The sequence below is a fragment of the Ammospiza nelsoni genome, chromosome 17, assembly GCF_027579445.1.
Source record: "Ammospiza nelsoni isolate bAmmNel1 chromosome 17, bAmmNel1.pri, whole genome shotgun sequence".
Lineage (NCBI taxonomy): Eukaryota > Metazoa > Chordata > Aves > Passeriformes > Passerellidae > Ammospiza > Ammospiza nelsoni.
In genome coordinates this window covers 1,074,984-1,102,342 of record NC_080649.1, presented here as the reverse complement: position 1 = coordinate 1,102,342, position 27,359 = coordinate 1,074,984, and the positions used below count along the sequence as shown (strand labels likewise).

Here is a 27,359-nt window from a genome sequence, read left to right as displayed (position 1 = left end):
GCACCACGGCCGCGGCTCAGGGACCGGTGGAAAACCTGCAGCCCGCAGATGGTTCCAGCACTGCACTTTGTTCCCGGGCCTCGGCCTCTATTGACTGCAGCTGTCCTGGAAAATCAGATTATAGTGCAGAACCGTGGCATGCAGTCTGCTCTGCCGAGGCAGCTCTTCCATCTCCCGGCTGGATCCCGGGATGCAGGGAGTGGGATGATGCGCCTCCACCGTGACAGCTTTTCCTCCAGCCTCAGCTGTGTCGGAGGAGCGCTGCAGACCCGGAGCTCCTCAGCATTCATCCCCTGGAGCCTGTGACAGCCGTGCCCGTGCCCAAGACTCGGGTGGCAGCAGGGGATGTCACCCTGGAGCCGTGTACGGGAGCTCCTAACCTGGCCCATCTCCCTCGTCCATGGTTAAATCCATCAGAACCCTGCTGCCCGCTCCTCCTCCTCCCCACGGGGTGCTCCAGGGATTAACCATAAATGCTCCCAGAGGGAAAATCCCGTCCATGCCCACAGTGAGAATGACCCTTCAGCACCACCACAGTTATCAGCCGAGCTCTGCTGCTGGCCCCGGGCTCTCTGGGACGCTGATCCCTGCCCTGTCAGCTGTCACTCCCTGTGCCAGCGCTGCCACTGACTCCATCTTCACCATGTGCCTGCCTGGCTTCTCCTGGCAGGGATTTACTCCTGGCTCCCGCTTCCCTGTGCCTATCCAGGCCTCCCTTCCCAGCCAGGCTGCGCCTGTCCCGGCCCCCATTCCCAACCAGGCTGTGCCGGTGCTGCCGAACATGTCAGGCAGCCGACGGCATTGATTGCAGCCGGGAGACCGCCCGTGCCTCAGACGGCATTCGGGAGCAGAGAGAGAAACCAGTTGCTGAGACACACTGGGGGAACCCGGGTTCCCGATCCCGCAGCCCACGCTCCATCCCCCCGTGGTCTGGACGCCGTTCCACCCTTGCACCCCCGAGGGATGCTGCCGGTGGCTGAGGGTCTGCCCGAGTGACCTTCCCACACGGTGCCGGCAAACCGAGAGGGACGGACCGGCTGCGGGACGGACCCTAAACCGGGCTGTGGGACGGACCCTAAACCGGGCTGCGGGACGGACCCTAAACCGGGCTGTGGGACGGACCCTAAACCGGGCTGTGGGACGGACCCTAAACCGGGCTGTGGGACGGACCCCAATCCGAGCTGCGGAGCTGCACCCCCGCCCCACTGCGCACCCCGCCCGCGGGGCTGCCGTGTGCGGCGTGGGGCACCCCACGCTGCTCCCCGGGGTGCGGGTGCCACCCTCCATTCGCCGTTCCCTTCGCTCCTGCAGACCCACCCGAGGCAGCTCCCGGTGCCCCCACGGTAACGCGCCTCTGGGCCGGGGCGTGCAGGGGCACCACGGGGAGCGGGCATCGCGGGGAGCGGTGGCCCCGTCCTCGCCTCCCTTCACGCAAAAACAAACCCCCTCGCACCCCGTTCTCGCCGTGCCCGCTCCCCCCGGTGCCCCCCGGTGCCCCCCGGTGCCCCCGCTCCCCCCGTTCCTCCCGGTGCCGGCGCTGCGGGGCGCGGAGGGGCGGGGCCATCGCTCAGACCACGCCCCCTCCCACTCTCCGCGCTCTCCCATTGGCGGAGGGGCGGCGCGGGGCGGGGCCGGGCGGGGCGGCGGCGGCGGCTCCCGCGCCCCCCCAGCGCCCGGCGCGGCCGCGGCGCCGGCCCCGGGATGTCGCGCAAGAAGGCGGCTCGCAGCAAGGGCGGCGGTGCCGCGCCCTCCGCCGCGCTGCCCCCCGCCGGACAGGGCTCCGGCCGCGCCGCCGCCGCCCCCCGGGGCAGCTCCGCCAACGCCGCCGCCGCCGCCGCCGCCGAGCTGCCCCGCAACGGCGGCGCGGCGGCGGCCGGGCGGCCCTCGCTGAGCAGCAGCGGGGAGTTCTACGACCTCGCCTTCAAGGTGCGGGAGCGGAGAGGGCAGCGGGGAGGGTTGTGGGAGTGCGGGGTCAGGCGGGTGCGGGGCCGGGGGTGGCGTCGCCGAAGTTCCCGGGGGCCAGGACCGGGCGGGCATCCCTGCATCCGTGCATCGCTGCATCCCTTCATCCCTGCATCCCCTTCTCCCTTCATCCCTGCTTGCCTGCATCCCTGCATCCCTGCTTTCCCCTCTCCCTGCCCTCATCCCGCCCTCCGCTGCCGCCCGGTCGGGGTCTCGCTCGGCGGGGGCTGCGCCCGCAGAGCCCCCGGAGCGGGGCTGGGGCTGCGGGACTTGTGCAAGTGACGGCCAAAGGCTGCTCCGGGGAGTTGCCGTAAGCCCCCGATCCTGTGAACCTACAGGAAAGCGGGGCTGTGAGCACGGTGATGGTGGCACCCCCGAGGGGCACCGAATGTGCTCCGGCTGCCGCTCAGATGTCCCCAGCCTGCCGGGCTCGGTGGCTTCTCCTCGCTGCTCAGAGCCTGGCGAGCGATATATCACCCTCACAGCGCAAATGAATCTGCTTCCTCCCCACCTCTCCCCTGAGACCTGATGGAAACCCAGCTCGGAGCCCATTTGATTATTTTCGGGCTCACACAGCGATTTTGGGGCTCATTTAGTGATTTGGGCTGGGGGCAGGACTCGGTGAACCCCCCGTGTGTTTGTGACGTGACCTCCGTGCCGAGCCCGGGGCACCGAGCCTGGAGAGAGCGGCTTTGCTGGGGCAGGTCCTGCCCGGTGTGGTGGGGAGAGCTTGTGCCTGTGGTGTTGTGGTTTGGGGGTTTGGGATGTGGGCTTGGAGGTGTTCAGGTTTGGGGTGTGGGGATGGAGGTGTTCGGGTTTGGGGTTGAAGGTGTTCAGGTTTGGGGTGTGGGGTTGGAGAGGGACATTCCAGAAATGTGCTTGTTTGCTTTGGTAGGTGCTTGGTCCTGATACAGCTGCATTAATGGTTCAACAGCTTCCCTAAAATGGAGCCACCTCTGTGTTTGCACTGGTCCTTGGCTCCTGGAGCTCACCCCTGCCTGCCCAGGCTGGGGCTTTCCCTAGGGATGGTCCCCATGGCACAGGGATGAGCCAAATGTGTCTCAGATAAGCCCAAACACGCCGGGTACAGAAAGCATCTGCTGATGGTCTGGCTGGTTTTCACCCAGTGGCAGACAGAAATTGCTTTGTGTCCAGTAAAAGCCTGGTTTATTAAACTTTCTCCTTCCCTTCCCCTCTCCTGAGGCTCCCAATCTGTGCCAAGTCCTGGGCACAGGGCTGGCTCCTGGCCCTGGGAGCTCTCTGTGCCCGATGAGGCTTTGGTGCTGCTGAGTGGGGAGAAGCTGCTGTTGAGAGTCACCGATTACAAAAAGATGTCTGGAAAATTTTTTAAAAAATCAATATTTTGTACTAAAATGACTTTTTTCCTCCCTTCCCTTGGCTTCACACTGGTACCCCTGTGGGCTCTGGCTGCCCTCACCCAGCTCAGTGCCTGGTGCTCCTGTGGGACACCAGTGTGGGGCTCTGCTGGGGCTGTGGGGCACCGTGGGCACATCCTGCCCTCCTTGGCAGTGCCAAAGTGAGCTGCACCCGGGGCTGCTGCCGCCTCTGCACAGGGCTGGTGGCATTTGCCACCTCTGGCAGCCCTGGGAGGGTTGGGTGTGACCCGGGGCAGTCCCTGCCATAAAGCCATTTAAATCCTGTCACGGGTTAATGGCTCCTGGAAGGCTGATGGCAGAGGGAAGGAGCCTGGGGTTTTGGGGAGCTGCATTTGGAAGCAGCCTCAGCTCTGCTGTGGTTGCTTTGTGGCAAGGACCTGCTTGCCCTGTCTGTGCCCAGGGCAGCTGCTGGGTGGGGAAACTGAGGCAGGTGGGGAAACTGAGGGAGGCGGCACCGGGAGCTGCTCCCTTGGCATCCACGGGGGGCTGGCAGGGTGGCCGCGGGCATGTGTGGGTGCCACTGAAGCGAGGGCAGAGTGCTGGAGCTGGCACTCATGGCTGGGGACCCCCAAGGGCAGTGTCACCCTCCTGGGGTGCCCCACATGGGGTGGGCTGTTCTGTGGGGGGCAGCTCTTGGTTTCCAGGGGCTTTGTGCCCCCATGAAGGACCTGTTAAGTGCCTGTCAGGGCAGGGGAAGGTGTCTCCAGTTTGGTGACACGGTGCAGGGCCTGAATAATCCCCTCGTGTGCCTTCCCCACGCTCCCCTGGCTCTGAGGACATCGCTCTTGGACGTGCTTCTTCCCCCCGTGCACCGCTGCCCAGTGCTGTGATGGGGCAGGGTGATGGCTGTGTTGGGGTGCCTTCCCAGCCCTGCAGCCTCACAGCCATCCCTCCCTCCCTGCAGGTGATGCTGGTGGGGGACTCGGGGGTGGGCAAGACCTGCCTGCTGGTGCGCTTCAAGGACGGCGCCTTCCTGGCCGGCAGCTTCATCTCCACCGTGGGCATCGACTTCAGGGTGAGTGGAGGGGCCCGTGAGGGTCTGGCAGGTGGGTGGTGGGACGTGCAGGGGGGTAACAAGCACTGAACCTCTGCAGCTGTGTCAGCTCCAGCAGCAGCAGCTGCTTTGTTACGGCTTTGCCAGGGATGGGGCAGCCTCTCCTCTGCTCAGGATCCTGGGGATAATTCCTGTAACAACTGAGGCCTGACATCTGCCATGGAAATATTTCCCTAAGGCAGTTCCAGTGGGTTTTAACAGTTGTTTGTGTTTTTTTCTTGGAACAGCAGAACCAAAACTGATAAAAAGCAGAGTGTCCTGGAAGAATCCCCTGAGCACAGCTCTGGGGTGCTGCTGTGGGGCTGTGCTGTGCTGAGGGGTCTCTGAGGTCTCTGCTTGGTTGGGAGCAATGGGAGCATCTCCTGATGCCAGGAGAGCCATGTGGGCAGTGGTTGGAGCTGTGCAGCTCCAGTGAGGACAACGGGGACTGCTCCACACAGGGAATAAGAAGAATTCTTATGGGGGAAGAAAGGGGATCACATCACAATTCCTGCAGTGCCCCAGTGTGCCAGGGCATCCCTTGCCAGGCAGGAGCATCTGAGTGCGCACCAGGGCCCCTGTAACCTTCCCTTGGCCGTGTTCCCTGTCAGTCCCGTGCTGGGGGGGCTGCCTGGGCTCTCTGTGGCTCCCTCAGCCCTGTCCAAGGGGATCCCCCCCCGTGGGGTGGGACAGCAGAGCCCCAGCAACGGTGACTTGGCAGAGGTGGCACCAAAGAGCCTTTCCAGCAGCTGTGCAGGGCACGAGGCAGGGCTGGCACCAAAGCAGCGCGCCTGGCTTGCCAGGATCTGCCGCTCCCTGGCCCTCACCAGTCCCCCAACCATCTGCTACCCCCAAAGTGTGAGCCTGTCACCTCCTGGGCTGTCTGGGCAGTGCTGCTCTCCCTGCCCTGCTCCCGGCTGTGCCATCTCTCTCTCTGATGGATTTGGCTCCATTTGGGGGCTCTGCTGTGAGGAGCTGCTGGTGATGCCACCACACACCAGCGTTGTGCCTTCCCAGCTGCCTTTTCCCAGCAGGATCTCAGATCTTGGCTTTTATGGGAGATGAGTGTCTCCTGTAACCTGCTGCTTGCCTGGGGTGTGGGTAATAACCCTGTGGAAGGGTGAAGGACAGCTCAGAAAGCTTTGAAGGAAGGCATGGGCCATGCCTGGCGAGGCTGGGGGTGCTGCAGGTGAAATGGGTGAATTGGGGTCTGTAATTGCATACAGAGGTAATTACACAGTGTTCAGGTGTCCTTCAAATAAAAGGGTTTTATTACTGATCGAAGTGATTGATACAGAGGGCAGCCATAAAACCCTGTGACTTATTGATTAGAGTGCTGAAATGACTGTTACTGAGGAGCAATCAAATTAGGGTTAATTTACTTCTCTAATAGAGCTGCTAGAGCTCCGTGTCTCTGAAATGGGCAGATTATACAGTGGGGGAGATCATGCGGATGCCCTAAAACTCATTATTATCGTCCTTGCAAGGCATTCATAATTTTGGGGGGACATGGAAATAGTTTTTTGATGTGCCTCTGCATTCCCAGCAGGATAATCCTGTTTGGTAATTGTGGGCACCGTGATGCAGGTGATGCTCTGGGGTGGCAACACCGGAGGCTTCTGCTGGGTTTAATTTGTGTCTTTTTAATCACAGAACTGCCACATCCCAGCTCCTTCTCCCTGCAGCCCCGAGTTTGGCAGGGTTTGTGGCTGCAGCACTGAGGTGGTGGCAGTGGGAAGGTGTCACTGGGGCTCTCTGTGTTCTCTTGGCCCCTGTGCAGGGTGCTGAGCGAGCTCAGGGGGTTATTGGGGGTTTTTGGCAGGGTTTTTGACAGGGATTGTGGCACTCTCCGAGCGTGGCTGGCACCAGGGAGCTCCCCAAGGCCAGCGTGTGTGCCAGCTGTGCTCCTGCGCACGCCCGGCCTTGCCGGGCCCTGCCACGTCCCTGGGGCCATCCTGGCTCAGCACAGCACGGGCACGGAGCTGCCCAGCTCCCCACACTGCCCTGGGCACCATCTGCACTGTTCTGATGCCACCTGGTCCCTGCCATTGCTCTGGGGCACCCCAGGCCAGCCCAGCTCCCTCCTCTCCCATCCTCTGCTCCCACTGGGCTCTGGGATCATTGCTGGTGTTCAAGGATGGCACCCAGAGCTGTGGCTAATGGCTTACACAGGCCAGAGCCAGTGTAAATGAATAGAAATCCATTTCAAATGAATCTGGCATTCCTATTCCTAATGGCCCCTGAGGTTTGTTCCCTCCCACTGTTTTATGTGAGGGAGAGCCTCCCGCGACCGACGTGTTTGTTTATTATCATCGCTTAAACAAAGAGGGATGCTGATCTGAATGTGTTTGGAAAACAAAGCACTGATGCTGGGGAAATAAAGATGATTGCAATATTAACAAAGGCATCAAAATGGCACCTGTTGGCTTTGAGCTTTGGAGGTGCTGCGTCCTCAGTGTTCTGTTCCAGGAAAATGTGGTTTGCTGGGGGAGCATCCTTAGCTCCTGGGGGTGATTCCAGCCTTCCCAGTTCAGATGGGACAGGGCCAGGCTGAGGGTGCAGCGATGGGTGGGTGCCGTGGAGGCAGAGCCCTGGGCAAGGGGACCTGCTCTGGCAGGGCTTTGGCTGAGCAGGAACCTCTGTCTGAGGAGAAACCTCTGCCTGAGCAGAAACCTCTGAGCAGAAACCCCTGTCTGAGGAGAAACCTCTGAGCAGAAACCCCTGTCTGAGGAGAAAGCTCTGTCTGAGCAGGAACCTCTGAGCAGAAACCCCTGTCTGAGGAGAAACCTCTGAGCAGAAACCCCTGTCTGAGGAGAAAGCTCTGTATGAGCAGGAACCTCTGAGCAGAAACCCCTGTCTGAGGAGAAAGCTCTGTCTGAGGAGAAAGCTCTGTATGAGCAGAAACCCCTGTCTGAGGAGAAAGCTCTGTATGAGCAGGAACCTCTGAGCAGAAACCCCTGTCTGAGGAGAACGCTCTGTCTGAGCAGGAACCCCTGTCTGAGGAGAAAGCTCTGTCTGAGCAGGAACCTCTAAGCAGGTACCTCTGTCTGAGGAGAAAGCTCTGTCTGAGGAGAAAGCTCTGTATGAGCAGAAACCCCTGTCTGAGCTCCCGAGCTGTCCCCCAGGCTGGGGGACAAACCCCTCTCTGCCTTCAGCATCTGGATCACAGGTGACACCCTCAAGGTGTCGTTGCCAGATAATGAGGGGGTCAATTACTGCCCCCCATGAGCTGTGCCATGGCACCGGGGAATCCTGGCAGGTTTCTCCCCACAGATCCCCGCAGGTGAGGGCACAGCAGCTCGGGGCAGGCTGTGGGTGCTCTCCTGGCTTCGCGCACTGGGGCTCCAGGGAGAAGCGGCTCCTGGAAAGGAGCAGGTGTGGTGCTCAGGGGTGTGAATCCCGATTTTCTCAGTGCCACGGCGGGAGCTGCCTCTCCTTGTGATTTTGGCAACGCTTCAGAAACCTCGACAGAAACTCAAGCTGTGCAGCCGGGGGGACTCGAGTCCTGCGGTGACAGCTGAGTGATGGGAGTGTCGCCAAAGTGAGGAGCCAAGGGGCCACCTGAAACCCCCCGTGTCCCTGTCCCCAGTGACACCCGGGCTCTGGGGGGCTGCCCCATCCTCGCAGCCCCGAGCTCTGCAGGCTGGGCAAGGGAAGAGTTTTGTGCTAATTGGACCTGAAAGGAGAAGAACATAAAAGAAACAAATTAAGGACGCACTCTTCTCCCTGGGAAGAGGTGCTAATGAGCTCCTTTGCGTTCGCAGGGGTGATGGTTCCTGTGTTAATCAGGGGATGAAACCGCTGGGAAGGTTTTTGGTGGGGTTCAGAGCAGGGTGGGCTGCTCTCGGTGCTGTCCCGGGTGTGCAGGGGTGTCAGTGCTGTGCAGCACAGCAGCACCGTCCTGGCCCCTGGGCACATCTCCAGCTGCCAGGGCAGGCGGTGGCACAGGGCACAGGGGACATTCCCTTTGAAGGCCCAGCTTTGATGTGCACAGGTTCTCAGGGCTTTGGGGGGTTCAGCTGCTGCCCAGCCCCCTCGGGAGGCTCCGTGCTCTGCCCCAGCCTTGGCTGTGCCGTGGTTAACGTGGGAGTGCTCTCAATAAAATAAAACAAAACCTGTCCCGGTGGCCCTGAGCTCTGAGGACTCCTGATTACACCCAGCCCTGTGCGGCTCAGGGCTGGAATCAGCGGTGCTAATGTGTTTTTTTTGGGTTTTTTTGGTTTTTTTTTTTGTTTTTTTTTTTTTTTTTTTTTTTTTTAATATGGGAGGTTTGTGGCATCTCTGGTTGTTTTTTTTGTTTTTTGTTGTGTTTGTGTGTGCCCCTTCCATGGGCTGCCCTCTGCTCCTGCAGCGAGCTGAGCTTTGATGAGCTGAGCTTTGCAGGAGGATGGGAATATTTTCCCCAGCTCTGTGGGGTGTGCAGAGGAGCAGTGACCACGGTTTGGGTCCACCCAGACTGGTCCTGGGGGTGCTGGGAGAGTGCTGTGGGTGCCTTGAGCATCTGCTGGTCCCCAGTGGGCACCCAAATCCCTGCCCTTGGGGCATGCTCTGCTCCCCAGCAGGTGCCCAAATCCCTGCACACATCCCTGCCCCATCTCTGCCCAAATCCCTGCCCCATCCCTGCCCCATCCCTGCCCCATCCCTGCCCACATCCCTGCCCAAATCCCTGCCCAAATCCCTGCCCACATCCCTGCCCCATCCCTGCCCCATCCCTGCCCACATCCCTGCCCACATCCCTGCCCACATCCCTGCCCACATCCTTGCCCAAATCCCTGCCCAAATCCCTGCCCAAATCCCTGCCCCATCCCTGCCCCATCCCTGCCCAAATCCCTGCCCCATCCCTGCCCCATCCCTGCCCAAATCCCTGCCCAAATCCCTGCCCCATCCCTGCCCACATCCCTGCCCAAATCCCTGCCCAAATCCCTGCCCCATCCCTGCCCAAATCCCTGCCCCATCCCTGCCCCATCCCTGCCCCATCCCTGCCCCATCCCTGCCCAAATCCCTGCCCAAATCCCTGCCCACATCCCTGCCCAAATCCCTGCCCACATCCCTGCCCAAATCCCTGCCCCATCCCTGCCCCATCCCTGCCCAATCCCTGCCCCATCCCTGCCCAAATCCCTGCCCACATCCCTGCCCAAATCCCTGCCCACATCCCTGCCCCATCCCTGCCCCATCCCTGCCCCATCCCTGCCCCATCCCTGCCCCATCCCTGCCCTCCCAGCCTTTGGAGGGCTGGAGCAGCCTGGAGCCTCCTGGAAGCCCGGGCTGGCTTTTATCTCAGCGCTTGGCACGGAGCATTAGCAGGGCTCATTTTCTGGTGGATCAATCTGGAAAAAGTGGGAGGGGAGCTGCTTAGGCCAGAAGAAAGAAATGGAAATAAATTAATTTCAATGTCTTTCTGTGCAAAATGAGCCCTGGATGTTGGAGGGAGGGAACAGGGCAGAGTGTTTGGGGTGGGTTTGGGTTGGTCTCCAGGGCTGGAGCTCTGCAGGGAAGAGTTTTTTCTTTTCCTGGGAGAAACATCTTGGTGCTGCCAAGTTGTTTGGATCAAATTCCCTTCATGGGGCCATACCAGTGGGAACAGAGGTGCAACCAGGATGGGGAAGGTGGGGCAGGAGCAGGCAGGGGATGCCTGTGCTCCCACCTTGAGTATTCCCGTGGCAAATGCTTGGAACTGGATGCCCTTTGAGGTCCCTTCCAACCCAAACCATTCCATGTTTCTGTGTGTTCCCAGCAGCTCTTTGTCTGAAAATCAGTTTGCTCTGCAGCTCCTATTGCTGGATGAATTTTAATAGCAGCCAGTAGCTGATTTCATATTTTTGCATTTCTCACTGTGTGGAGAGCTGGGCTCATTTTGCCCAGAGCAGATTTCCATCCCCGTGAGTGCTCAAGGACGAGCTGGATGGGGTTTGGAGCAGTCTGCTCTGGTGGAAGGTGTTGGACCTGGATGCTCTTTGAGATCCAACCCAAACCATTCCAGGAGTGTCTGATGGTTCCTGCCATGCTTCCCACCTTCTGCCTGGTTCCAGGGTATGGATATGGTGCTGCCACCCTGCTTGGGGACCAGCTGTGCCCAAATGCAGCACGGGGAGGCAGATCCTGGCAGGTTTGTGCCCCTTGTGTGTGGCTCTGAGGGTGCTGCTCCCACACAGCTGCTGGTGCCCATTCCCCACTCCCAGGACGGGCTCTCAGGGCAGTAAATGCCCATTTCCCTGGGAACCCAGCCCTGCTTTCCTTGCAGGGCTGGCAGAGGGACACTCAGAGTTCTGCAGCCTGTCGTTGCATGCAGGGCTCAGTTGCCAGGGGATGCTGCTGGTGCCCGCGGTGCCCGTGCCCGCTGCTGGCAGCTCCCGGGGTTCATCCATCCTCCTGTGCCTCCTGCTCCTGGAAAATAAACCCATAACCCGCCCCAGCTCTGCAGCACAGCAGGGAGATGCAAACCCTGTGTGCAGGCGGGGATCCCAGGCACAAGGGACTCCAATCCTGCCCCGGGGAAGGCACAGAGAGGAGATGAATGCCTTCAAAGCAAAAAGTGCCTGAGCAGCTGGGGTGGCAGCCAGCCCCAGAGCCTGCTGAAGAAAACTCTTCCCCAGCTTAATCCTCTTTGCAGCATGGTGGGAAGGTGCCTCCTCCGCCTCCTTGGTGTCAGAAATACCACCCAGAATAGTTTGGGTGTGGAATTTTTGATCCATCCCAGCTGCCAGGATGGTGCTGGGCATGTGGGGTTTGCAGGATGCTTCTGGAAGGGCACCAGTGTGTCCAGGCCCCTGCAGCCCTGGTGCTCGGTGTGCTCCTGGTGCCTGTTGGTAGCCGGTGTCCCTGTGGCTCTGTCCTGGCCTGGGCTGGGTGGAGTGATGGATTTCATCAGCTCAGGGGCAGAGAGAGGGCCTGGGCTGCTCAGGAGCTGCAGTGCAGGACACAGGCAAGGAAAACACAAACCTGGGAGCTGCTGGTGCAAGGAGGGAGCTCGTAAAGGTGCTCACACAACCTGCCTCTGTATCCTCCTGGCCAGAGCTGTGTGGGAGCCCAGAACCCCTGCAGAGGATGGGAACCATGGGGAACTCTGTCACAGACATTTGTATGAAATATCCTTTCCTTGGGGTTTTTCCTCCTGAGAAGCCAAGAGGCCTCAGGAACAAAATGCAAACAATGGTTATCTGCTGCTGTGGAATGCAACAGGTGCATCTGGGATTGGTCTCATGTGGTTGTTTGTAATTAATGGCCAATCACAGTCAGCTGGCTCAGACAGAGAGCCCGAGCTACAAACCTTTGTTACCATTCTTTGCTATTCTATTCTTAGCCAGCCTTCTGATGAAACCTTGTCTTCTATTCTTTCAGTACAGTTTTAATGTAATATATATCATAAAATAATCAATCAGGCTTCTGAAACACGGAGTCAGATCCTCATCTCTTCCCTCATCCAAGAACCCCTGTGAGCACGGTCACAAAACTCAGCTGGGAAATTCAATTCCCAGCCCTGCACGGTGTGTCTGGGTCAGATCCCTGCCCTGCTCCAGCCCTGCAGGGTCCTGTGCAGCAGCAGCTCGGGCTGGGAGGGCTGTGGGCACACGGCTGGGCTGTGCTGGCTCCTGCCTGGCTGCTGCCAGGTGGGGAATTGGCTCTGGAGGGGCCAATTTGGGCACTGGAGCATCCCCTGCCATGGCCCCGAGCCAGGCTGGATCCTCTGCCGGTGCCAGGCCTGACAGGGAGCGTTTCAAACTCTCTAAAACGTTCAAATGGGGCCAGAGCAAGCCTAAATGCTTTCAATATTTAATGGAATACATTTGGCTTAATTTCACTTTCATCTTTTATTTGTGATAAAATATTGAACTCAGCTGTGCAGAACTGGGTTGTTCTTTGAAAGCAGAGGGAAGGCGCCCAGGAAAGGGGGCACGGGTGGGGTTTGGGTGTCTCTGACCCCCCCTCTGCCCCTGGGATGGGCATTTGGGGCGTCCCTGCCCTGTGGCTCAGCTCCTGTGCTCCCCTTGGGCCCTTGCTGCCTCTGTGCTGAGCTGCTGCCTCGTTTTGTTAATTAATTATCGCTCCCAGCAGGGTTTGGGTTATTCCAGGGTGGATGTTGATATCTGTGTGGGGAAGGGTGAGGTGCCAGTCCTGGGTTTGGCACTGCTGCAGTGGCAGGAGCTGGCTCTGGCTGAGCTCACCAGCTGTTCTCTGTGTGTTGTTCTTCCCTGAAAAGCACCTTTCCCTTTTTCCCTTTTTCCCTTTTCCCTTTTCCCTTTTCCCCAAAGAGCCCCTTCCCTGAGACCTGGGCCACGGGGTCAGTCCTATCCATGGGTGATGGTGGCACTGAGCATCACCAAGCTCAAAGGCAAGGCAGTAATTGAATATGCCAAAGCTTGGAACAGTGAGCACCAGCAGAGCACCCTCCTTGGGAAAAACTGGGAAAAAAAAATGGGGAAAAAAATGGGAAAAAATTGGGAAAAACTGAGAAAAAGCAGCCCCATAAGAGCTGTGTTTGAGATGGAGGGAGCTGCAGTTGGTGTGTCCCTGTCCTTGGATGGTGGTGGGGCACACAGTTCCTGTGGCAATGGGAGATTGAGGGCTTTGCCTGCAGAGCCTTTGGAAGCAGAACAGTTTGTGGTTGGCACCAGGGGCAGCTCCTGGCTCCATCCCAGGGTGCTGGAGCTGCCCTGGCCCAGGGGCCCAGAGGAGCCCTGCAGCTCACAGGTCTTTATTTGTCTCCCAGGGACACCGAGCATTTTTATTGTGCCTCAGCGCCCAGTCACTGCCCTGGGGCACTGGTGAATCTCTCGGAAACAGCAGCAAATAATTCATCTTTATGCCTCCCCTGGGAAAAAGTGTTTCTCCCTGATCACAACTAATGTGAGTTGGGAGCTCGTGGTGCTTCAGCTTCACAGGGTGATGTCCCCTGCCCTGGGCTGTGGCTGTCCCAGGGTGCTGTGGGGGTCTCAGTGGTGCCTCTGAGCCTGAGGAAGGTGCTGGTGAGGCTGGGCTGGGTCAGTTCTACCCACAGGAGGTCAGCAGGCAGGAAGGGCCATCTCCTAGGGACCACAAAACCATTGGCACATCTCTGAGGTGTGACTGGTCCTGCTGGGAACACCTGCACGGGGTTTGTTCCATTTTGTGTGGGGATTTTCCATTTTGTTTATGGAAAGTAGGGGTCAGATTCCACAAAGCCATGGCACCCACGGAGCCATGGCACCCACAAAGCCATGGCACCACCTCGCCAGCCCTGGTGCCATCTGCCTGTGTCTCGGGCTGTTTTCCCCCCGCCTGCCAAGGCTCGCTGTTCCAGGCTCGGTGACACGCGGGGGAAATGGAGCCTTTGGCTTTTCCAGCTTTGCCTGTGCAGCATCACCACGGCAACGATGCCAGCCAAGGCTGTGTGCCATTAACGCTGTTACTGGGGGAGAGCCCTGGCTGTGATGTGTGCTGGGCTGGGGAGGGGCTGCGGGTCCTGCCCCACCTGTGCCAGGCTCAGGAGGAGCTGCGGGTCCTGCCCCACCTGTGCCAGGCTGGGGAGGGGCTGCGGGTCCTGCCCCACCTGTGCCAGGCTCGGGAGGGGCTGCGGGTCCTGCCCCACCTGTGCCAGGCTGGTGGGATGTGAGCCCCCGTGCCCATGGGGTGCCCTCCCTGCCCAGAGCCGTGCCCAGCCAGTGCTGAGGAGCTGGGGGGGGGTCCTGCTCTGCGGGGCTGCTCCCCAGACCCCTTTGCACTGGGGTGACACGTCCAGGTGGCCTCTGGCAGGGCCGGGTGGCTCTGGGGCTCAGCCCTTCATTGACTGCACCTATCAATGTGCGTGAATTAATGGCAGAAGCGCTCACAGTGCCCAAAATAACTTGGTTCCCAAGCAAGCGTTAATGCCTGGCAGATGTGATGTGTTTTCCCTCCTGGGTAACACGCGTGGGGTCAGAGTGTTCCTGCCGTGCTGGGCGTGCTGGGGGAGCACAGCAGCTCTGGGAGGGCTGATTCCCCAGGGACCAGCCCCATAGATCAGTGCAGAGCTGGGAATCCTCCCACGGGGACCTGGCTGCTCCAGCTGCAGCCCCTGGCTGAGCCTGGCCTTCCCAAACGTGCGACAAAAAAAGAAAAAAATCAACGTGTTTTGGTTCAGTGTTGTTTGTGAAGGGTTGGCAGTGTTGGAGCAGCTTCCCAGGAGTGTGATCTGCACTGCCCAGAGCCCCAGCACCCACGGTGAGGGATCTGGGCTGCTTTGCCTCCCTGGGTGATTTCCCAGCACAGCCCTGGCTTGCAGCTCCAGAGCCCCACATGGGGACAGCGAATGTGGGGCTGGATTGGCCAGGCTGGTTGGGCTGCCTGGGGTGGTTGTGGTGTGGAAGGGATGAGCTGAGTGTGCTGCAGTTCCTCAGCACCTCTGCATCACCCGGGGCTCTCAGTGGTGCCCAGACCCGGGGGAGAGCCTGCTCCAGCAGAGCAGAAAATGGGAGAGCTGGGACTGCTGCCAGGCAGGAGGAAAAGCTCTGCAAAGATCAAAGCTCTGAGTGCACGGTGCCTGTGCTGTGCCTTCTGCCTCGTGCCACCTGTGGGGCACCCGAGTGGCCGCCCTGGCGCTGGCACAGGAGTGTGGGCAGGGCTCTGCCTGCTCAGCCCCCGTGTCCCCATCTCTGTCCCCGTGTCCCCAACTCAGCCTCATGTTCCCAGCTTTGTCCCCCTCTCTCCAGTTCTGTCCCGTGTCCCCAGCTCTGTCCCAGGGCCATTTCAGGATTCTCCTTGCATAAGGTGGCCAGGCAGCACCATGGGTGAGGAGGGTCCTGCCCTGCACAGGGGGCTGGGACCTGCTGCACTCCAGCCCTGACTGTCCCTATTGCCACTGCACCGGCTGTCCCTATTGTCACTGCACTCCAGCCCTGACTGTCCCTATTGCCACTGCACCGGCTGTCCCTATTGTCACTGCACTCCAGCCCTGACTGTCCCTATTGCCACTGCACTGGCTGTCCCTATTGTCACTGCACTCCAGCCCTGACTGTCCCTATTGCCACTGCACTGGCTGTCCCTATTGTCACTGCACTCCAGCCCTGACTGTCCCTATTGCCACTGCACTGGCTGTCCCTATTGTCACTTCACCCTGCAGAGAGGGGCTGTGGGACCAGGGGCACTGGGACCTGATGGGAGCCAGCCCTGGAGGCTGACTGCACTCGTACAGACATAGAAAATCTCAGCAGAGCTGTTAGTCCCTCTCTTTTCCTTGAATGCTTCGAAGAATCTGGGCTCAGGTTTGCTGCTCAGCACTTTTTGGGAGCTGTCTGCCTTGGCTGTGGGTGAAGGATGGCAGTGTTTGGGATGAAAAGCTGCAGATTCCTTTGTCAGGTCTTTGGGGATTTCATCTCCTTCAGGGATGAGAAGTGCTGTTTAATAATGCTGTTTGCAGTGCTGTCTGCAGGCGCTGCTGTGCTGCTGCTGGGTGCTGACAGAGTGTTTGCTGCTGCATGTGCAGCCCTGCTTTTCCTTTAATTGGATCGTGGAGTCTTCTCAGAAACTTCAGGGGAGTTTTGAGCCCAGGGCTGGCTGCAGTCACCGAGGCAGATCCTGGAACTGTTTAGGTTTGAAGAGACCTTTAAGGTCAGACAAGTGCTGCTAGGCTTTATTTCTCCCCAGATAAACGACTCCCTGCCTAACAGGACCTGATGAGCCATTTTTCATCTCTGTGCCACTGACAGGGCCGTGTTTGCTGCAGATGAGAAATGATAGAGCAATAAATGCTCCATGGAGATCCCTGCTCAGCTTTGCAGCGTGCCATGGCCTTGATGAGCAAAACGAAGATAAATATGTCGAGTGCCACGTTCCTTATTCCCAGCATTGGCACAGACCTGCCTGAGCCATCTCTGCCCCCTTTGTTCCCAAGGCTTCCTGGCTTAGAAATAAGCAGAGATATTTTTTTAAAAAATCCCTTATTTTATAAAGAATGGGAGAAAGAGATGGAGGGGGTGAGTGGTGCAGGGCAGGGTGGTGGGGGAGCTGTGCAGACCATCCAGGGTGGGGAGGATCCATCCCTGTGCTGGAGCTGCAGGTTTGGGCTCAGTTCCCTGCTGGCTGCTGCTTTCTGGTGCTCTGGTCCCCAGGATGGCTGCAGCAAATCCTGCCCTGAGGAATTTTGGGGGTGTTTCTGTCTGGCTGCCTTGGGTGGGGCTCAGGCTCACTCCCACTCTCAAAGCCTCACACAGCCCCATCTCCATCCTGCTGGGATGAGCCTGAGTGTCAGAGCTCAGTGCATCCCTCTGGGTGTCCAGAGTTGCCCAGGACCCCGTTGTGGGGATGAGAGCACCTGGGGATTTGATTGTGACCCCTGGAGCAAGTTACCAGCTTTGTATGAGGACCTGAAAGTCACAGAAGTTTAAATAGTATAATAACAAAATAATCACAGGGTGAAAATGTAGATTTTGGGATTTTTGGTACGGGGGTTATGGGGGCAAAATGGAAGAAACTGGGCATGTCTTCTTCTTCTTCTTCTTCTTCTTCTTCTTCTTCTTCTTCTGCAGTGCTGGTGGCACTTTGGGATTGGTTTAGAGCAGAAGTGCACTGTCTAACACAGGTGATAGGCATTGGGAATTAAATGTAAATATGTTATACGTAGTTTGCTGTATAAAAGGACAACACAGAGTGCCTGTGGCTGCCCTGCTGAGCAGATCTCAGCTGGGCAGAGAGAAAATTTTATATATAATAATTAATAAACAACCTCAAGACTGAAAAGTAAAGAGTCCAGACTCGTTCTTCAGCTGTGTGGGCTGAAGCAGAGACGCCCTGCACATCTGGGGCAGCAATTATCAACCAAAAGCCGAGACCTGAGCAGCCCCGTTGGGCTTGAGAGCACCAAACCTCATCTGCCTGAGCCTCCCTCAAGGATCCTTTCCTGGATCACCCCAGACTTTGCTGTTCCATGGGCTGGCAGGGAGCACAGCCCTCGCGCGGGACCGTGAATGCTGCAGGCAATGCTGGGAAGCAGAGCAGGGCTGGATTTAGAGCGTATCATCCTAAGCAGATCCTCTTACCTCTAATCTGTCCCTAAGACAGGATTCTCTTCTTGCCAGAAACCCCTTTTATTTGCAGACTGATGTGACTAGAAGATGATAAGTCAGTAAATGTTCAGCGTGCCTGCTCCAACGAGGGCCTGGGCTCTTATCTGGGCAGGGCTGGCAGCCAGGGAGATGGTAATTGGGATTTAATGCAGCGAGCAGGCTCTGCACAAGGGCTGGTGCTGCTCACATCCCTCTCTGGGCGCTGTGGGGACCCAGCTGGGCACCGGGGCTGGGGGGCACCCATGTAGGGCCAGGCTTGGGGCTGCTCCAGGCTGGATGTGGCAGAGGGGACAGGAGAGGTGACACGTCCAAGGGGCTGTGGGGCGGCTCTGGGGCCAGGCCTTGGCTTCTCCAGGCTGGATGAGGCAGGGGGGACAGGAGGGGTGACACCTCCACGGGGCTGTGCCTGGAGAGATGCTGAGCCACCAGGAACAGCTCCCTGGCCGGCAAAACCAACCTCAGGGTTTTAACGAGCAGATTTAATGCAGTGTCCTGCTGTTTTGGGCAGATTTCCATATCGATCCCTGATCTATTTTTGCAGCCGCCGTTGGAGGTGGTTATTTGTGTGTCTGCTCTATCACAGCTCAGCCCATTTCCTCCTGGCACAGAGTGTTTGTGCTTGCAGGGGCTCCCTGGGCTTTGCCAGGGGGGAATTTGGCTCCTGGTGTGGCCTTGGCGTGGGGCTGGGGTGCTCCAGTGTCACAGACACGTTTTATGGAAAATCCTTTTCTCGGGATTGTTCCTGCTGAGAAGCTGAGAGGCCTCAGGAACAAAATGCAAACAATGGTTATCTGCTGCTGTGGAATGCAACAGGTGCATCTGGGATTGGTCTCATGTGGTTGTTTGTAATTAATGGCCAATCACAGTCAGCTGGCTCAGACTCTGTCCGAGCCACAAACCTTTGTTATCATTCCTTCTTTCTATTCTTTCTATTCTTAGCCAGCCTTCTGATGAAATCCTTTCTTCTATTCTTTTAGTATAGTTTTAATGTAATATATATCTTACAATAATCAATCAGCCTTGTGAACCATGGAGTCAGAGCCTCGTCCCTTGCCTCCCCTCCCACCCCGTGAACACGGTCACCCTGCAGCCCCCCTGCAGCCACTCCTGCACTCCGGATCTCTCCTGGCTCCCTGCAATAAAGGACAGCCCAATCTGTCCCTCGCTCCCAGCTGGCCTGGCCCGCTGACACCACAACCTAATGACATTTCTGGGTGGCTGCACTGTCAGTCGCACAGCTCATTAGTGGTGCTAATTAACTCTGTGCTGCCCCAGCTCCCGTGCCTGCTTTGATCTATAGTCACTAATGCCATTTATCCCCGTTCTGACAGGAATTTACCCCCCCTCGGCTGCAGGAGATGCCTCCAAGGCCCAATAACAACATTAGAGGGGCTCCTTTCCCGTGGTAAAAGTGGGGTGCACTGCTGGGCAGCACCACAGCAGCCAGCACAGTCACAGGAGCCAGGGTAGGGGTCCCCGGGCTGGAGCCTGAGTGCTGCCCCTGAGCACTCCCCATTTGTGCACTTAATTGCAGAGCAGATTGACCCGTGTATCCAATTTAACTTTAAAGGCTTTAATTAATGAGTCCATGCGCGTGAGAGCTGCGAGAGGCCGGGCTGTGGGTGGTGCTGAGCCTGGGCTGTGCTGCAGCTTCAGTGCCAGGGGCTCGGGCACTGGGGACGTGCCAGCCGCTCCTGCTGGGGCTCACGGGCACTGTGGGGCCCTGTGATGGCATCTGCCCATCCTGGGGCACTGTGATGGCATCTGCCCGTCCTATGGGTGCCCTGTGATGGCATCTGCCCATCCTGTGGGGGCACTGTGATGGCATCTGCCCATCCTATGGGTGCCCTGTGATGGCATCTGCCCATCCTGTGGGTGCCCTGTGATGGCATCTGCCCATCCTGTGGATGCCCTGTGATGGCATCTGCACATCCTATGGGCACTGTGGGACCCTGTGATGGCATCTGCCCATCCTGTGGATGCCCTGTGATGGCATCTGCACATCCTGTGGGCACCCGTGATGGCATCTGCCCATCCTGTGGGTGCCGTGTGATGGCATCTGCCCGTCCTATGGGCACTGTGGGACCCTGTGATGGCATCTGCCCATCCTGTGGGACCCTGTGATGGCATCTGCCCGTCCTATGGGCACTGTGGGCACCCGTGATGGCATCTGCCCATCCTGTGGGTGCCCTGTGACCCAGGCTGTGGCTTTGCCCAGGGCTGGCAGTGCTGGCTCTGTGTGGCAGCACTGTCTGTGCACGTCTCAGCAGCAGCACAGTTTCACCGCACTGCCTTCCCCTCCCTCCCTTGTGCTGCTCACTCGTGGCTGAGGACGGTGCCAGGGCTGCAGCCAGAGGGGCCTCGCTGTGTGATAACGCTGCTCCTAATTGAGGACCATCTGCACTTGGTAATTTAATTTTTCCTGCATCTGCAAGGTTCCAACTCTGTTTATCTGATGTTCTGATGATTATTTAACTTCAGTGCATCGTGTTTGTCCACCCTGGGCACTGCAGGCATTCCACTGCTGCCCCTGCTAGATGAGATTTCAGAAATATTTGCACTGCCTCGGGAAAAAGGACACAAAACTGAAATTGGGAAGGGTGAGAGCAGAGCTGAGGTGCAGGGGTGGTTTTGCTGCCCAAATTGTGGCAGGAGGCTGCTGGGAGCTCTGACAAACAGTGAGATGAGCAGGAGCCCTGAGCAGCACAGCCCTCCCTCCCAGCAGGGCTGGCAGCACATTTCACATCCCAGTGCCTTGACACACCACAGCTTTTGTCTTTGGATGCTTAGCAGGAGCTCAGCCCCCAGCTGTGCCTTGGAAGGGCTGACAGGAGGGAATTGAGGCATCTCCTTAAAAAAAAAATAAAAATTGGAGGCTGGAAAGTCACTTAGCTGTGGTGTGGGGAGACCTGGGCATCTGGTTCATCTGAACTTCTTGGACACTTCCAGGGACGGAGCAGCCACAACTTCCTTGGGATGAGGCAGGGATACCAGCACCAGTGATGCTCTGGCTGTGTCTGCTGCCTTCAGGAGCCCTTCTACAGCTTCTCACCCTGGAACCCTGCTCTGTTCCACGCCCAATCCTCAGAAAATCAATTTTTCCCCCAGCAGCACCTGGATCCCTGTGCGGAGTTTAATTAGGCCTAAGCATTTACCTCCCTAAATTATAGGTCAGCAATAATTAGTGTGACTGCTGTTGCTGCTGGCTCCGTGTTAATTAACTCCTGAAGGGGAGGTCAGAGCATGTGGGGCATCTCTGGAGCTTCAGCCCTTTTGGCTGCTCCCCAGGTGCTTCAAGGTGGCTTTGGCCTGGGTGATGCATGCTCAGGGCTGGGGCCATGGTGTCTGTCCTGGCACCCGTGGTGTCCTGCCAGCCTTTGGGCACGGCCACGCTGGGGGCACGGCCACGTCCCCGGGCACAGCCACACTGCTGGGAGCTGGAGGTGCTGAGTGTGGCCATGGGGATGTGACACTCATTGTGTCCTTGTCCTTGTCACCATCCATCACACCAAGTGTCCTCATGCCAAGAGCTGGGGCCGATGGTGGAACACAGAGCCTTTGCCTTCCTCTGCAGTCCCTGGCAGGGTCCCTGGCAGGTGCTATTGGCAGCTGGGAATGGTGTTTGGAGTGGCACTGTGCTGGTGCAGAGCCTGTGGGATGCATGAACCTGCAGGATGAACCTGCGGGTCCTGCACCTGCACAGAGGAGCATGGAGGGTTTTGGAGAGCAAGGTGAGCTCAGAGAGTGGATCTCCTGCAGAGCATAAACCTGCCCCTGCATAAAGCTCAGCTGTGGCTCAGGTTAGGACAGGGCTGTTCCCCATCCTCTGGGACGAGGTGGAAGTGCAGCTCAGCACTGTTTGTGGTTCTGCCCTGGGGATGGCTCTGTCCCTGCCCACCTGGGAGCCCTAGCCAGACGCACCAAGGTCCAGGGAGCGCTTTGTGGCAGTGGGAACGCTGGGTTTGAGGCGCTTCAGGAGCCCTGGTGTCACATCCTGGGGAGGCTCAGCTCCACATGTGGGGAGCCCTAAACCCCCGGCCGGCTCCCCGAGCCCCAGCTTTTCCCTGAGTCCCTCCCTGCTCCCCCACCCCAGTCCCTGGTGCCTATTTTTACAGCTCCTGGGCTGTGAATCACTTCTCTCCCCCATCTCAGTCGCTGCCTTTGAAGGTATTTATAACCCTGGGCCGTCTCCCTGCGCTGCCTGAGCAGAGGAGGATTCGGCGCTCCGGCTCCGCCTGCCCTCTCCTCCTCTCCACATCCTCGTGGAGACGTGCAGGAGATGAGATGCTCCCTCTGTCCTCCTTGAAACTATCAATGAAGAGCCTCCCCAGGCCCTGAAGGGGTGTGGAATGTGCGGGGACAGGGCTTGGCATGGATCCCTGGGGGTCTGGTGGCACTGGAGTGGCTGGTGGCGTGCCCAGTGCCAGGGTGTGTGTGAGCCAGCAGAGCCCAGCTGGGGTCACAGCAGCCTTGGCCATCCCATGCCGTGGGAGATGGGAGATGGGAGATGGGAGCATCCCAAAGCAGCTCCAGAGCAATTAGAGGAAATGGGATTTAAATGATCAGCAGAGCAGCCACCAGCTGCCTCGTCCCACTGCTGTGCTGTTCCCTGCCCGTGGTCCCAGCACATCCCACTGATCGCTGTGCTAATTTCTGTGGATCTGGCAAGCAAATTAATCTCTTCTCTGCTCCTTCCCCTGGGACCCTCGTCTGTAGGCTTGCATTCCTTTCATGTTTGGAGAGGCTGGTGCAGATTGCAGGGATGGTGGCTGCTCTGGGACATGGTCAGGATCCATCTCCTGCCCTCCCTGTCTGGCACAGCCACCCTCAGGGGCTCCCACACAGCTCCCAGCTCTGCCAGGGCATCCTTCCACACAAAATATCCCCTTGGCTTTGGGGAAAACCCATTGTGGAGGCACACTTCCCCCTCTGCTCCTTGGTTCCACCTTTCCTGAAACCAAGCAAAACAGGAGGGGAAAACATCCTAAGAGAGAAACCAGGAGAAGAACAGGTCCAAGAGGCAGGAGCAGGAATTATTTTTAATTTGCTGGCTGTGTGTGAAGTGGTTTTCTCTGTCTTTTGAAGACTATTAAAGTGGGATGCTGGTGCTCATTAATTTATGGGCAGCAGTCTCCAGCCTGAGCTGGGTGTGGCATTGCCAGGGTTTAGGTACCCAAATAGATGCAACTTTTGCTGATGCAGGGAGAGATCCTCTGGCTGGGCCCTGGTGAAAATGGCTCTGCAGGTGCTGGGACCAGTGGATGGGGGTTTAAGAAGCAGGAGAGGGGATCAGCCCGAGGGTTTGGGGGAACACTGGCTGGGATGGGGGCTGGCTGTGTCTCCCTTGGCATCGTGCAGCTGCACTCACCCCTCACCACCCTCTCCATTCTCTTTCAGAACAAGGTGCTGACGGTGGATGGGGTGAAGGTGAAGCTGCAGGTATGTCCCCATGTCCCTGGAAACATGTCCCTTGCTGCCCTGGGAGTTCAGAGATGGCCAAAGCACCTCAGAGGACAAAGCAGAGGAGCATCCCCAAAATGGGGCCCCACCTCTATCCTTTGTGCTCGTGTCTCCTGCCCTGGGTCAGCCTTACAGACCCTTCTGGCTGCTCTGGCAGGAGCCTGCACAGGGCTGGGGCTGTTCGGGCCACAGTGATGCCATCCCAGCCCTGCAGCCAGAGCTGCTCCAGCCCCCTTAGTTCCTCTGAGCCCTTTGCCTGCAGCTCGGTAACACAGATCCCCCAGGCAGCAGCGTGCTCTCTGCAAACCTCCTGCTGCATTAAGGACTGATAAATCACATTAGCAGCTCCCCATGCATCCATCTGCTCCATGGATTTTCCAATTAATGGCCGTGTTGGGAGCCCTTGGCCACGCCGTGTCCCCACACCGAGGAGCGGGAAGGCGCTGCCTCCGTATTTATTGCTCTGCTCATTTTTCCTATTGATATCCCCGGGAGCAAAAGCTGGAGAAGCTTCCTGGGGTTGCACCATTCTGTTTGGGCTGGTTTGGGTGGGTTCTGCTCAGGTCTGATCCCTCTGCTCCCGTCTGCCCTCCAGATCTGGGACACGGCCGGGCAGGAGCGCTTCCGCAGCGTCACCCACGCCTACTACCGGGATGCGCACGGTAAGCACGGCCACCCTGCTCCTGCTCTGGGTAAGCACGGCCACCTCTGCTCCAGCTCTGGGTAAGCACGGCCACCTCTGATCCTGCTCTGGGTAAGCACGGCCACCCTGCTCCTGCTCTGGGTAAGCACGGCCACCCTGCTCCTGCTCTGGGTAAGCACGGCCACCCTGCTCCTGCTCTGGGTAAGCACGGCCACCTCTGATCCTGCTCTGGGTAAGCACGGCCACCTCTGATCCTGCTCTGGGTAAGCACGGCCACCCTGCTCCTGCTCTGGGTAAGCACGGCCACCTCTGCTCCAGCTCTGGGTAAGCACGGCCACCTCTGCTCCTGGGGATCCTGCTCTGGGTAAGCACGGCCACCCTGCTCCTGGGGAGCTCCTGGGGAGCCCCTGCTCCTGCTCTGGGTAAGCACGGCCACCTCTGATCCTGCTCTGGGTAAGCACGGCCACCTCTGCCCCTGGGGATCCAGCTCTGGGTAAGCACGGCCACCTCTGATCCTGGGGAGCTCCTGGGGAGCCCCTGCTCCTGCTCTGGGTAAGCACGGCCACCTCTGCCCCTGGGGATCCTGCTCTGGGTAAGCACGGCCACCTCTGCTCCTTGGGAGCCCGTCCTCAAGCTGCCCCTGCCAGGTGAGGCCAGGTAAGCCAGGAATCACTGGAGTGTTTTCCATGGGAAGCAGCGACCATGGATGGAGCAGGCTCTGCTGTCGCAGACACATTTTATGAAAAATCCTTTCCTCAGGATTTTTTCTCCTGAGAAGCCGAGAGGCCTCAGGAACAAAATGCAAACAGTGCTTATCTGCTGCTATGGAATGCAACAGGTGCATCTGGGATTGGTCTCATGTAGTTGTTTGTAATTAATGGCCAATCACAGCCAGCTGTATCGGACTGTCTGGCCAGTCACAAGATTTTATTATCATTCCTTTTCCTTTGCTTGCAAGCTTTCTGATGAAATCCTTTCTTCTATTCTTTTAGTGTAGTTTTAATATAATATATATAATAAAACAATAATTCAGCCTTCTGAAACATGGAGTCAGATCGTTGTCTCTTCCCTCATCCTAGGACCCCTGTGAACACCACCACAGTGCCAACACCAGCAGTGTGAGGTGTTGCTGTGCTGGATTTGTGTGTTCTGCGTCTCACAGGGCCCTCATGGCCAGGGGGCTGTGTGCTCCGTGGGCTGGGTTTGGCACAGGCACTAACGGGCTGTCCCTCTCTCCACAGCCCTGCTCCTGCTCTACGATGTCACCAACAAAGCCTCCTTTGACAACATCCAGGTACAGCAGCAGCCTGGGCCCTCCTGCTGTCCCCCTCGTGTCACTGGCTGGGTTGTGGTTGGCTGTGGGTTTGCTCAGGAGCTGTGTGCTGCTGGTGGGAGCTGTGGTCACTTGCAGCAGGGCTCTGGTCACTTCTGAGCACCTGCAAGGACAGGCAGGGGACGGGCAGAGAAAGTGTTCCCTTTCTCAGCACATAAAGGGTGATAGATTCACTGCCCCAGCACTGGAGACAGCAGGCAGCTGCTCACACCACGGGGCCAGGGATTACAGGGAATTAGAGCAGGTTTGATTGGATTAGGCTGGATTAGAGGGCAGGGAAGGCACCCCACGGCTCAGGGAGGCAGGTTCGGGTGCCTGCTGGGAGCAGTGCGACTGGCACGGGGCAGCACGTGCAGGACATGGGCATGGGACACATCCTGGGGTCAGAGGCTGATGTTACCCTGGGAAATGGGATCTGCTAGCAGCCAAAGTGGGGTGCTGGGCTTGCTTGGCCAAGTGGGTACCCCAGGGTTCAGGGGAACCCCAGATACCTTCTTGTTGACAGGGATCATCCAGGGAACATCCCTGGCATTGCCTGCGATGGCAGCCCTGCCTCCTGGAGGTGTCCATGGCAGCACTGGGGCAGCTCCCCATCCCTCCCGTTCCTCTGCTCCTTCTGGAGCCATTGCCAACCCCTTTCTCTGGCTGTGTCCCTCCAGGCTTGGCTGACAGAGATCCATGAATATGCACAGCAAGATGTGGTCCTCATGTTACTGGGAAACAAGGTGAGCCTGGCCCCAGGGCTTTGCAGAGCCTCCTGTTCCTCCCACGGGCAGGGGAGCCTGGCAGGGCATGAGGGGACAGGGAGATACACACTGGTGACCTTCCCAATCACCACAAACTGCTCTTGGCCATTCCTGCTGCAGGTGGATTCAGCCCAGGACAGAGTGGTGAAAAGGGAAGATGGAGAGAAGCTTGCCAAGGTAGGTGAGGTACCTGAGGATGTCCCTGAGGATGTGTACAGGAAATGGTCACCTGGAGACCAGTCTGACCCAAAGTACACCTGGGAACACTTAGCTTTTTTTTCCCTTGTCATGCTCTCCCCTTTCTCCTCATCTGTTCTTCCTTTAAGTTTCTACTAACACCTCGTTTGCCCTCAAGAATCACTCCCTGAGAGCCCTGGGAACACCCCTGGTGGCACCCTGACAGGGCTGTGTCTCATCCCACAGGAGTATGGAGTGCCCTTCATGGAGACCAGCGCCAAGAGCGGCCTCAATGTGGAATTAGCGTTCACAGCCATCGCCAAGTAAGTGAGCAGAGCAGAGGCCTTGCCCTCCAACCCTCCAAAGAAGCTTTAGCAGCGTCCAAGCCACGCTGAGATCAACTGAGCTGGGCAGGGCAGCTTGGAATCTTGGGATAGTTTGGGTTGGAAGGGACCGTAAAGGCCATTCAGTTCCATCCCGCCATGGCAGGGACATCTTCCACCATCCCAGGTTGCTCCAAGCCCTGTTCAGTCTGGCTTTGGACACTTCCAGGGATCCAGGGACAGCCACAGCTGCTCTGGGCAACCTGTGCCAGGGCCTTGCTATTCCTTCCCAACATCCCATCTACCCCCACCCTGCCAGGGAAAAGCCATTCCCTGTGTCCTCTCACTCCACACCCTTGCCCAAACTCCCTCTCTGGCTCCTTCCAGACAAAACCCTCTCCCTGCCAGAAGCAGCAGTAACATCTCTCCCCTTCCCCAGGGAGCTGAAGCACAGGTCCATGAAGCTGCCCAACGAGCCCAAATTCAAGCTGCACGACTACGTGAAGAAGGAAGTGCGAGGCTCTGGGTGCTGCAGGTCCTAACGTGTGTTTGTACAGACTCAGGCCCGTGGGCAGTGTGTGCATGTCCGTCTGTCGTGTCTGTGTCTGCCCCACGGCCAGCTGAGAGCAGGGCACGGAGCAGCAGCAGAAGCTCTCTGGGATTCTGCAGCCCCCGCATCCATCGGCTCCGGCTCCCCTGGCCAGCGTCCCTGCCCTGCTCACAGGTGGGAGGAGGGGGTTTGGAAGGGGCTGGGGTCTCCCTCTGTGCCTGCTCTGTGAGGCTGCTCTAACCCTGGGGAGAGCCAGGCTGTGCTGCAGGGGAACCAACGCCTTCTCCCCACCTAGGAGGAAAAAAGTCCTGATTATTTTCTGGGTAGGAGAACGTCCTGAATTCCCTTTTCTCTCCCTGTGTACCTGGAATCCAGCTGAGAGCCCTGGCCTGGGGCGTGCAGGAAGGATGTTTGAAGGCAGCCGTTCCTGTAGGTGCTTTCTCCTGTCTGTTCATCCCTGTGAGGTGGGACAGTTCCCACAGTGAGGGATTCTCTGCTCCCTGCGAAGGCAGAGCTTGGCTGTCTGAGTGAGCTCCTGCACACCTGGCTGTGTACAGAGATTTCTGAATGTTCATTCCTCTGGGAAAGGCTCTGCTCCTCCTCCTTCCGCCCTTCCTGGTACTTTGAGAAGAATCCTAATGTATTGCAGCTTATTCTAAATACCTTCCTGTAAGTGTGATGGTGTTTTCAGACTGCAACAACGCTTTGATATCTTCAAA

At 58.2% G+C, this 27,359-nt stretch overlaps 1 protein-coding gene across 1 annotated transcript; it reads left to right on the top strand.

Moving 5' to 3' along the window:
• Positions 1-1,701: 1,701 nt before the first annotated feature.
• Positions 1,702-27,359, top strand: RAB26 (RAB26, member RAS oncogene family). The gene is made up of 9 exons (XM_059484743.1): positions 1,702-1,926; positions 4,264-4,374; positions 22,806-22,847; positions 23,464-23,530; positions 24,753-24,805; positions 25,504-25,569; positions 25,711-25,767; positions 26,014-26,090; positions 26,530-27,359. The coding sequence occupies exons 1-9, from the start codon at positions 1,702-1,704 to the stop codon at positions 26,630-26,632; spliced, it is 801 nt and encodes a 266-aa protein (XP_059340726.1). The 3' UTR covers positions 26,633-27,359.